This window comes from Pocillopora damicornis, chromosome 8, assembly GCF_964200805.1.
Source record: "Pocillopora damicornis chromosome 8, jaPocDami1.2, whole genome shotgun sequence".
Lineage (NCBI taxonomy): Eukaryota > Metazoa > Cnidaria > Anthozoa > Scleractinia > Pocilloporidae > Pocillopora > Pocillopora damicornis.
Window position 1 is genome coordinate 15372346 of NC_142677.1, and position 11961 is coordinate 15384306.

General features: G+C 38.4%; 2 protein-coding genes across 6 annotated transcripts in view; both read left to right on the plus strand.

Annotated features, from left to right (window-relative positions):
- The first annotated feature begins 714 nt into the window (after positions 1–714).
- Positions 715–10639, plus strand: LOC113675752 (uncharacterized). Of its 3 annotated transcripts, XM_089214896.1 has the most exons (8): positions 717–867; positions 1395–1420; positions 1687–1807; positions 2864–2908; positions 3025–3156; positions 3896–4061; positions 10242–10288; positions 10555–10639. In XM_089214896.1, exons 1-7 carry the CDS (start codon positions 730–732, stop codon positions 10247–10249), a joined length of 636 nt encoding a protein of 211 aa, XP_089071022.1. In that variant the 5' UTR covers positions 717–729; the 3' UTR covers positions 10250–10288; positions 10555–10639. The 3 variants fall into 3 exon arrangements, with proteins under 3 accessions (XP_027048162.2, XP_089071022.1, XP_089071021.1); XM_089214895.1 differs by lacking the exons at positions 10242–10288; positions 10555–10639 and adding an exon at positions 10177–10226; XM_027192361.2 differs by lacking the exons at positions 10242–10288; positions 10555–10639 and having other exon boundaries at positions 715–867; positions 3896–4169.
- Positions 3979–11961, plus strand: part of LOC113675887 (nucleolar pre-ribosomal-associated protein 1-like) — a 41752-nt gene continuing 33769 nt past the window's right edge. The window contains exons 1-4 of one of the 3 annotated variants that reach the window (XM_089214877.1): positions 3979–4061; positions 10242–10288; positions 10555–10761; positions 11610–11746. In XM_089214877.1, the coding sequence (XP_089071003.1) occupies positions 10611–10761; positions 11610–11746 (288 nt within the window). In that variant the 5' untranslated portion in view covers positions 3979–4061; positions 10242–10288; positions 10555–10610. Of the gene's footprint in view, positions 4062–10241; positions 10289–10481; positions 10762–11609; positions 11747–11961 lie in introns of those variants that run through there. The other 2 variants (XR_016189286.1, XM_027192493.2) reach the window with 2 other exon arrangements.

An 11961-nucleotide genomic window follows, 5' to 3' on the forward strand; every position in this document is an offset into this window, starting at 1 on the left:
CGTGGCTTGCGAAGGAAGCACGTCACCGAGAACAACGTTACCAGTAATTGTTGCGTGACCAGGTGTTTCGTGACTATAAAATGATGAGTAGGTAATTTAGTGTTAACAACTGGGTTGAAAACGTAAATTAGCCACCGTAAAGGGTAAAAAAGCTGACGTTTCGAGCGTTAGCCCTTCGTCAGAGCGAAGGGCTAACGCTCGAAACGTCAGCTTTTTTACCCTTTACGGTGGCTAATTTACGTTTTCAACCCAGTTGTTAACACTAAATTACCTGCTATACTCTCCCACCGACGCAGCACCACAGTTTCTTTAGAAACTTACCCCTTTATAAAATGATGAAGTACTTTGTCGACAATCAGATTCTTCCTACTTAGTTTGTGCGCTTTGTCAACCCGATTATCCTTCGAGAAGTCTGTTTGTATAAAAAACGTGGTTGTGCATTAGTCTCTCAGAGAAAAGAGAGAGTGCGGGCTGGGTAATACCGATTATTGATAACCATCAGGATAGGTCAAGGAACATACCTGTACGTAAAGGAGAGAATCTTGGCAGCCAAAGAATCTGATTTCAACTCACCCTTGTACAAGTCTATGTAGGAATAAACCAAATAGTTACAATTTTCTCATGACTGAGTGAGAAATCATTTGGCTTCCCAGACTCCTCACTGTCCGCCATTGAAAGCTTTTTAGGTATAAACATCTATATGCGCCCGCAGTACTCAGGCCGCTGATTATGGCGGCAGTTGTGGACCGGTTTTCCTTATTTTTAGATTTTAGCTCAGAAAAGCTCGGTCCTGACATTCTCTGGTATAATCCACCACAACAGTATAAACTACGTTGCAATGGTGACACAGGTTTAAAAGTTTTTTCGGTACGTTCTTCTTTTCATGTAGCTTGTCAAATCTTAGCAACAGGTACCCGTAGTGCGAGTCCTAGATTTCCAAACACGGACGAAGTGGGATGTCTATAAAATAAATGAAAACTTCTTTAAGTGGGAAAATTGACGTACTAGTTTTTGACGAAGCAGAACCCTATATCAGCTGTTAATTAATGGAACCATGATGTCTTTGGGTGCAGAATATGTTATTTTATAATGGAGGGAGTTACCGGTAATTGTGGTTTAAAATAAAGCAATTATTGGACTTTCAATTAATTTGGGGTTCAAAAGATTTTTCTTATGGAAGGGTGGATTGTGGCTTTTTAGCAGGGTCACTCTTTAAACTAGCAATTGACAGAATTTCTGAATATCGCCTTGTTACACTTGTCACATTTAAGTAAGGTACTCAAGCTATTAATAAAAGCAATACATAGCTCTGCCAACTAGCATATTAATGTGATGAGCTTACTGCATTGATTACTTTATTAAATGTGTATGAAATATTCCCTTCTTTATTTTAGAAAGGACAAACGGATTTTTGGAAGAGGTTTGAGACCCATTTTTTAGTTACTACATGTAGTTAGAGTTATGTAACAATGAACTTTAAGACACTGTAGCTTGATGGTCTCATCAGTCACTCTAAGAGGCTACCAAATTGCAATCAGTATAATATGAGGAAGGTTCCATGGTGTAATGTAGATTTTATTTTGAGAACAAACATAACACCAATTGGAAGAATGAGATACTTGATTATTGCTACAGAATTCATTGTATTCTTTTGTTCAAAGTGTTTTACATAATTTCTTTCTCCAGAACTTATTACAATCCTCAAATTATTAAAGATGATGGTCACTTGCTTCATCTTGTGGTAAAACAGATGAACAGTGTCATTGAAACATCGTTTGAACTCAAAGCTCTAAACCAGTTTGATCAGGTGAGCTCATATGGTAATGTTTTGAAATACCTTGTAATTTATTGGATCATATTTGATATAATTAACCTGTAACCTGTCTAATCAAAACTATAACAAAATTCTCAAACGTGATTGATTATCACCAGCCCATTTGAGCACTAATAGGACAGTGTGCCCATTATACTTGTAATTGGACAGTGTAATAGCACAGTTAAAGGGACAGTTAACATGTCATGTCTGTGTAAGTGGACAGAATGTGTTGTGTGCATGTGCTGTGGTCGTGCATTTTTCCAAATGAACTGTTTTTTTCTTATGAAAATGTACAACCGATGGCTAGTTTTTTCCTCAAATTTTGACATAGTTTTGATTAATTGATAAAAGGACTTAGTGTCATCCAATTCTCTCTGTAATCATACTTTTGGTTAACAAATCAGACTCCCACTTCATTGTAGTCCAATTTTGTCAGTCACTTGTATGATTACAGACCTAATTGGACTCCACTCATTCCTATTACCATCACTCGTGATCAACAAATGGACTCCCGCTTTGTGGCTAGCCAATTTTGTTAATCACTCATATGATAATGGACCAAATTGGACTCCACTCAGTCCTATTACTATTACAAATTGTACAGAAATTGACCAGATGCTATTGAGCCATGTTCAGTACAACTACTACCTATGAATGTGTTCTGACTTTTATTTGTACTTATTGTATTGTGAGAAAAAAATAACAGATACATGCACCAACGCATGACATTTTATTAATCACATGTCTTGATAATCAAATTCAAAGAATAAATAGTTGGCAATGATTTACAATTATAGGAACAACAGTCATGTAAAATTTCTTTTGAAAAATAAAGGTGTATGAACAAAGAAAATAATTTACTCATCTTATGGAACAGCCTAGAGGTTTGCTAAAATGGGGTCTGTTCGAGTGTCAGAGTTGGTTAGTTGGATTTTGTAAGAAACACCTTGTAAATAAGGCACACAAACTTCCTTCTGAATTGTCATGGTTTAATACTTTTTTTTCATTTGGAAAAAATCTTCTGCATTGATTTTGTTCATTTAATAGGCTGGTATTATGGTCAGAGCGGATGGTGATCACTGGATAAAAACTGTGAGTACTACAATTATATCTTAATTTTCTCTACCTAATTAACTTCTCTTGCTAGAAAGTAACTATTTTACAATACAAGAAAATTTTAATTTTCCTTTTGAATTTTTTCATGACAGGGTCTGGAATATGTGGATGGAGAGTGCTCCATGAGCTGTGTTGTAACAAACAGGTGGAGTGATTGGTCAACGCAGTCATGGAGTAGCAACAAACTGGCTCTTAGGGTTCACAAGATAAACGATGATTATGTTGTAAGTGACAGAATTGTTACATTCTTCTCATCTTACCTTTTCTGATCCCAAAAGATTATATATGACCCCTGTTCCCCTTGTAGTTTTTTGTTATTGCAATATATATATTGCTGAAAAGTTCTTCTCTATTGGTTAATGTTGTTGATTTTGGTTAAAAATTTTCCAATCCAGTTTTATTTTTGCTACACTCTGTTGTGTACTTATTGCCATGATTATAAGAAATAAAAAAAAATAAAGTTTGGAATGGCTTGAAAAAGGTTGACAACTGAGGCTTGTCCAGTTCAGGAATTTTGAATCTGCTGTCTCTACCTAAATTACATGTATTTGAATGTAGCATTAGTATGGATGGCTTCTGTAACCCTACTTGTATATCAGTTGGGCTTGACAGATCAGTAAAGCAATGAAAATCAAAATGCATCTATAACAGAATAGCAATTGCAGCTTTTATCAACTTGCCACAAGCGCTGACAAAAATAAGCTGTGTTGTAATTAAAATTTTGCAGAGAGTGTTTATCATATTGATAGTGACTCCAAATTATGAGACAAACTATAGATAGAGTAATTATTTACTTAAACAACTGACGATGAACAATAAATGCAATTATTTTGAAACTATCTCTCTGTTACGCAGTGAAATTTCCTCGAAAAGCCATGAAAAGCCAGGAAATTTGTTGAAGTTTGTTTGCATTACTTTTGCACAATACTGTAATTATCATAATTATGTATGTTTGTTACCTAGGTTGAGAGCAAATTACCAGATGGAAGCCCTGATGACTGGAAATTTGTCCGCATTGCTCACCTTGAGTCAGGTGGCAAAGCAGTGAAGATTGGACTGTACTGTTGTTCCCCCACAAAAGAGGGAATGAGTGTAGTGTTTGATCTGCTAAGCATTCAACATTCAGATGGTACATATCATCACAAGGCTTCGTAATTTAACTTTTTAAATTTACACTGTAAAAATTAGAGTCTTTTGGAATTCCAAATTTCTCAGTAAACTGGATTTATTAGGAGAATTTGCATTGTATTTTAGATAATTTCTTGTTTTAGGATGAATATCCTACCCCAATCGTTCCCTTTCCCCCCCTTTATCCCCTCCCCCCTTCCCCCTCAACACACTCAGACATTGCATACACACAAACAATCTAGTTCTTGATACAGTTCCCCTCACCCATAAGGAATATTTGGATCAGTTTTAATGCAATTAAGAGGCTGTCTCTCTTATTTCCACCCGGTCAATTTTGCGTCAAAAATAATTTTTCCTGAAACTCTGTCAACAGAAAGACTTTACCTAGGAAAGAACTAAATTAGATTTGGTTTGATTCGAAACAATTTTCTGACTGCATTAGGGGCCATAATTATTTTCCAGTCCGCAGGGACCGTCGCAACGTCTCGAAAATTGAAAAATAGGCATATTTTGTAACATTGCAAAATATTTGATTCGCATAGTTAAGCCACAGAATTTATATCAGATTGCTTAAAAACCTTTCTAGTTTGCCAAGAAAGTTAGAATTTGCCCTCAAAATATATTTGAAAAGGCGAATTTTAGCATATTCTGACCATTAGAAATCGCCATCGGCCGATGGCCGTAAATAACCTTGATTTAGACGTTAAGTTTTTGGATTTGGGACCTGGTTGACGATTCTATCCTACACAACCGTTAAGTTTAGACCTTTATAGGTAAAAATATGCAAAAACCCCTGTACGTTTTCGATTTTTCAAAAGTTATGACCGTTTGAATCAGCACATGTACGAGCATTCGCGATTTTTTCGCCTACACCAAAATCGAACCACTGGAGCAGATTTCGTCATAAATACAGCTTACCCACTTTGCAGCCCGACTTCATGGCTCACTTCAGAATTTTTCTAATAACCAAATTAGTGAAATCCATGATAACTTCAACGAATAGCTAGGTATTGCCTTCGAAAAGTAGGCGGCATCCATCGTGATTCGTGGTATCAAAACAAATGTCGGAATTGGCCACATTTCGCGGTGAATCACCCATTTAACATCGCTGCAGAGCTGAATTTTTTCCAAAATCAGAATATGAACTCTCCATGTCTGGAAGCTGAGGGAGAAATGAAGGTTTTAGGCTTCTGAAGTGAAGAAATAATCGCTTAAATTTAGGTCCAGTTCGATGTTATACTGTTCTCACAAAGGTCCGCACAAAAGAGAAGACCGCTGATAGCTTGTGCCGTACGTTGTGCCGTATGGTTTTGTTTTGTATCCCAATGTAATATTTGGGGAGAAAAATTTTGGACGAAAAGAATAAATGCTTTTACCTGGAGTTTGATATCATATAATCAATAAATCGACTTTAAATATCCTGAGCTTGCTTCTCTCGGTTCTGCGTCGATTGTGTCCACAGAACAGCAACCTGTCAATAGCCGAAGAAATCGGCTACCAACGTGTTAAAAACTTGACACATGCTTCGTATGAACAGATGTTATAAGTCTTATTTTCACTACTGCCTAAGTAATGGAAATTACTGCGAGGATCATTTTCATTCACTTCTTTATCTGCAGTTCAAATATATGACTTTCATATATTCTTAACCATTTATTCAATCACTTCACGGGTTTATTTAGAACCAACTTCATGACCAGCTCCCAGTTGGCTTGTTAGCTCAGTTGGTAGAGCGCTGCACCGGTATCGCAGAGGTCATGGGTTCAAATCCCGTATAGGCCTGAAATTTTTTCAGGCCTTATTTTCACTATTGCCTAAGTAGTGCAAATTACTGCGAGGATCACTTTCATTCACTTCTTTATCCGCAGTTCAAATATATGACTTTCATATATTCTTAACCAGATGTTATAAGTGTTGCTTTTGGTAAATTTTCAATCGATTTCATCAAAACATTTCACTGACTACTAGATATTATAATATAATACACTATAACAACGCCGTCAGAACCTGATACCGGAAGTAAAGGTAGTTTGTATCTGTAGAGCATATTCTACACTTTCAGCCACCGTATAAGACATTGTTTACAGAAGTCTACTGAGAAACACATTGAAAATCACTAATCACGTCCGACAGTTTGTCTCTCAATTTTACAGGGATCTCAAAATGACAACAGATGGCTCTCAACAAAACCACATTGAATTTCTGAAGTGTGTTACTGTGGTAACGTTCAAAGTGGTCCTACGTATCGTAGCAGATTGGATGTGAGACTTTGATCTCTTTGTTAACTTTGTCTACCAGATCTTGTCTCTCGGAATTTTCCTGGACGCATTGGATATCTTGCTCCTCATCCAGCGATATCCCGATCACACCCTGATCTTTTCGCCGCATTGCTGCTAGCCAGGAGAAAAAGCTCTGAACTTGGCTCTCTGTCAGCCACTGTTCTCTAGTGAACAAACGTGCATTTGATTCATTTTTCGCATTTCGCATATCCACTGCAACTTGTAAACCGTGCCGTTAGATATTCTTTTACCTTCTCTGAAAATCTAACGCTGCCCCTTGGTTTGCTTACGGCCCATCCTGTTCGTAGAGACGAGTGGGGCGAAGTATCCACGGGAGAAGTGAGTGGTGTACTGGAATCTAACGAACAGCTCGAACACTCGATACCAGCGGTACCTATTGACGAGAACTTAAGGGCCCAGTCACTTTTGATTGCATCATACTGGCCTAACCTGCTGACTGTATGCTTTTCAACGTCCAGGTGCAGCTCCAGCTGCGAAAAGGTTTCGAACACTCCAACACATCCAAACACAGAGCATTCAAACAATTGCTGTTTCCTTGCTGCCCTTTGAAAGACGCTTGACCACACGCTTTTCAGTAGGATCATAAAAACCCTTGAGATTCTATGGTTTGAAGGGACTCGTTGTTGCGAACTAACCTAGGCCTCGAAAACTAAAGCCATGTTTCGCGCTTAATGTCCCGTTAAAACTTTGGATTGCAGCTGCATTCTCTTCAAGAATCAGTCATAGAACTCCACTTGTAAGTCTACATATGTGTCGAAGTTTGGCGTTTTGGAATTTAAAGCTGAAAGATTGCACTATCGCGCATAACAGATTCCACAACTTCGAATATGGAGATATCGGTCTGAGAGTTTGGAAATGTTATGGCATCGGTAAAGGGAAGTACATTCGATATGACGTAATTTATATCAAGCGCCAAGGTCAAACATACAGTACAAAGATAGATAAAATACAAAAAAGCGACATGAAAACGCCTTTGCGGCGTATAATGCGAAAAAAAAGCCTCACAAAGAAACACACCTCTGAGCTTTGAAAAAGCGCGGATCGAAAATACCAACACATGATTGGTTACTCTCTTTCCAGAGAGAACCAATGAAAACGGAACACCGTTGATCTTAACCGCAGGTAAACCAAGTATAAAAGGATGGTTTTCCACCATTTTTGGCGGGATTGGAATTGAGAATTTCTCTGCCTGTCCCTGATTAACACAGCCTGACTCAACAAAGCAGCTGAAGAGATTCTTTAAGAATCGAAACCGCCGGTCCTGCTAGACGATATACTTCACTTTTAGTTTTACCTAAAAGGGATCAGCTTTTGAAACACCATTGCGGCCACCAAAACCGCCAGACTACCGTCCAAATCTGAACGAGGAGATGGAATTACGTACACTGATCCGAACCTAGAATCGGACGCAGAGGATAGCCCTCCAGCATCACAACTCGAGCCAAGGCATAAAGCTGAATTAGCCAAACAACGCAGCAACGAAGGTCTACGCCTTCAAAAAGAAAACCGTCAAAAAGAAAACCTTCCGAGGAATAGCCGATCCACGCGGCAGCCAAGGAAGACGAAACATGAAGACACCATCAGCGCTATCCAGTTCAAGAAGCAAAAAACTGAAACCTCCATTTTAAAACTGGACAGACACTTACAACAAAAGACTTGCCCTAAGTCGCTTCAATACAAGGCGAAGGCAAACGTCACGCCTGACGAAACCTTTCGACAGGAAATAAGCGCTATTAAAAGTCACGCCGAAGAACAATACGTTAGCACCCTAGTGCGCTTCCATCAGCGTAGACTTGTTACTCTCAAGAACAAACTTGAAAAGGCTAATATTGCCAAGTCTCGATCACAATACAATGTAAATACACGTGAAAGATCACGTTCGCCTTTGAGGAACACTGTAAATACTGATGTCGACAGGATAGACAAAATAGAAAATCAGCTTTCAGAGCTGAAAGATCTTATACGAAGCTATCCTCGACGTCAAAACTCACTACAAACCGACCGAGACCTTTCAATATACACACTATTCATCTTGCCACCCGCCAGGTGTTAAGAAAGGCTTTATTAAAGGAGAAGCTATCAGACTTCTAAGAACAAACTCCTCGGAAAGAAATTTCCAGGAGGCCATGTGTAACTTCAAAACACGACTTGAAGCACGTGGTTACCCAAAAAGCCTAATTGAAAAAACGTTATCTGAGGTCTCGTTTGCCGCAAGGCAGTCGACACTAAAGGCAAAATATTGCCTTTTGTGACAGCATACCACCCAGGGGTTAAAAATTTAAAACAAATACTGATGCAAGAATGGAACCTCATCCAAAATCAGCCACTGCTGAAAACAATTTACAAAACGCCTCCGATTATATCATACAAAAGAGGTAAATCGCTCAAAGACATACTCGTCAGAGCGAAGCTTTAATTAAAGGCTTTTGCGTCGCAAACATAAAACCACACAGCGGGTCTGTGTAGGCCTGTCTATGACCTTTTCAATGACAGTATAACATTTTTCTCCCCAAATATTACATTGGGATACAAAACAAAACCATACGGCACAACGTACGGCACAAGCTATCAGCGGTCTTCTCTTTTGTGCGGACCTTTGTGAGAACAGTATAACATCGAACTGGACCTAAATTTAAGCGATTATTTCTTCACTTCAGAAGCCTAAAACCTTCATTTCTCCCTCAGCTTCCAGACATGGAGAGTTCATATTCTGATTTTGGAAAAAATTCAGCTCTGCAGCGATGTTAAATGGGTGATTCACCGCGAAATGTGGCCAATTCCGACATTTGTTTTGATACCACGAATCACGATGGATGCCGCCTACTTTTCGAAGGCAATACCTAGCTATTCGTTGAAGTTATCATGGATTTCACTAATTTGGTTATTAGAAAAATTCTGAAGTGAGCCATGAAGTCGGGCTGCAAAGTGGGTAAGCTGTATTTATGACGAAATCTGCTCCAGTGGTTCGATTTTGGTGTAGGCGAAAAAATCGCGAATGCTCGTACATGTGCTGATTCAAACGGTCATAACTTTTGAAAAATCGAAAACGTACAGGGGTTTTTGCATATTTTTACCTATAAAGGTCTAAACTTAACGGTTGTGTAGGATAGAATCGTCAACCAGGTCCCAAATCCAAAAACTTAACGTCTAAATCAAGGTTATTTACGGCCATCGGCCGATGGCGATTTCTAATGGTCAGAATATGCTAAAATTCGCCTTTTCAAATATATTGAGAGGGCAAATTCTAACTTTCTTGGCAAACTAGAAAGGTTTTTAAGCAATCTGATATAAATTCTGTGGCTTAACTATGCGAATCAAATATTTTGCAATGTTACAAAATATGCCTATTTTTCAATTTTCGAGACGTTGCGACGGTCCCTGCGGACTGGAAAATAATTATGGCCCCTAATGCAGTCAGAAAATTGTTTCGAATCAAACCAAATCTAATTTAGTTCTTTCCTAGGTAAAGCCTTTCTGTTGACAGAGTTTCAGGAAAAATTATTTTTGACGCAAAATTGACCGGGTGGAAATAAGAGAGACAGCCTCTTAATTATCTTGTATCAAGAAGTACACATTTCTGTCATCTCTCATCTTGTTGAGAAGTCCTATTGTGTGATTCCTTCACTCATGTTATTCTTAAGCAAAGAAATTATTTTATGATTCATACACCATGTTTCTCTCTGTATCAAACTTTCTCAAGGTTTAGTCAAGGTAATTGATACACATCAAAGCATGTTTAGGTTAGTTTTTGGTAGCAAAGACATAAAATGATATTGTATTTTGCAGAGATCTTTAGTAAAGTTTTGCAATTTGTAGGATTGTATGGTATTTTTCTGAGTTTCCTGGCATGATTCAAGCATTGTTCTATGCATTCTATGCAGACTGGTGAATGCTTGATAATACGATGAACAATGCAGGAATATTTCAGGTATTCATGATTACGTGAAAAGTTTGATTATACGTGCTTTTAAAACTCAAGGTTATTATTTTAGTCAAGGAGATTCCCGCAGTTTTATTCATTTATGGGAAACATTTTAAGAAAAGGGGAAAAAAAACCCAATCTCTCATGCGTCACGATATCTCTTTGTCACGCAAAGTAAAGTTTCTTAAATGAAGTAGTTACTTAACCACGTGCGAATTAGCAACATGGCGGACGTCTCGATACATTTGAGTTTCCTTCGTTACCTCTCTTAGTCTTCGCACCCATAGCGTTGAGAACGCTCACAGGATAAAATTACAACAAGACTAAAATGAAGAAACGAAAAGGTGAACACGTCGTTGACGAAGGAACTCCTGAAAGAAAGAGAAAGGCGCGTGACGAGAAGCAAAGCAACCATAAGTCGGGCGAATTCGCACGATCGTTGAAGGGTTTGCTACAGAAAGAACACACGAGGCTTTCCGGTGAGTAGAATGCCGACATCTCAAATGGTTATTGGCCTTCTTTATTGTCTTACTGTTATTCCAAAAGGTGAACCTTTGAGCAAAATGAGGCAAGAACTGATATGAATTAAACGTTGAATAGTTGTGAATAAGTATTAGGACAAAATGGTTTCGAACTATTGTTTGATTTGCATTTCTACATTCCTTAATCAAAGAAAACACAGATCAATCTTGCCTGCATTCGTTTTCACCTGAAGATCACTGCAGACTGGCATCTACTATTCCACGCAGCTTGGCTACTTAAGGCTAGACTCTCGTTAGCTTTATTCCTCTGCCATTTCGTCTATCAAACATACAAATGATATTTTACCTGTCATTAACCAGGCAGTTATTGCGATTCTGCAAGTATTGTGATCTTGAATTTGAAAGTTGAAAGGGAAAGGGAGGGAGCCCCTTGAGGAAGAGATGCACTGTGAATGACATACTGAAAATGTCACCCTTAACATGAGTGATAGGGGAGACCCAGTGGCCTGTAAGTGCACTGGACACTGGACACTGGATCGAGAGGTGCAACTTCAAGACATGGCCTGGTCAATGTTTTGTGTTCTTTGGAAAGACACTTAAATCTTACAGTGCCTCTTTCCACCCAGGGGTATAAATGGGTACTGAATAATTGTCAGGGAAGCCATTAAAATGCTATTGGGGTTACCTTGCAATGGATTAGCATCCCATCCAGAGAAGAGTAGTAATACTCCTGGTCACTTCATGCTACATGGAAACTGAGATAAGCTCCCTCTGGGTGAGCCAATAGACTCAAGTACAGACTTACCTTTACAACCAGTGATGTAATATATCTGTTGACTTGTAAGGTCTGAAACAACTTCTGAATGTACTCAAAGAATTACAAGCCAAAGAATCTGTTGGAGATATCATTAAGGAAGGCGGAGAGTTTCGAGAAATTTTCACCATTTTAGAGATAGGTCAACAGGGTCTTTCTAAGCTTGAGGTACGTGGAACATTCACTAGCCTACTAGAAGGTGCACTAAAATTTTGCTTTAAATTCAGCTAATTGTAATACTTTATCAATGTTCATCAATATATATGTTAAATACAGAGTGTATAACCTAAGTTTAGAGAGGTGCTAGCCTCTTGAAATATGATTGGTAGTGAAGCTGGCAGTTTTGTTTGTGCAAAGCCACAAGAGGCCTGGGACAGGAAATT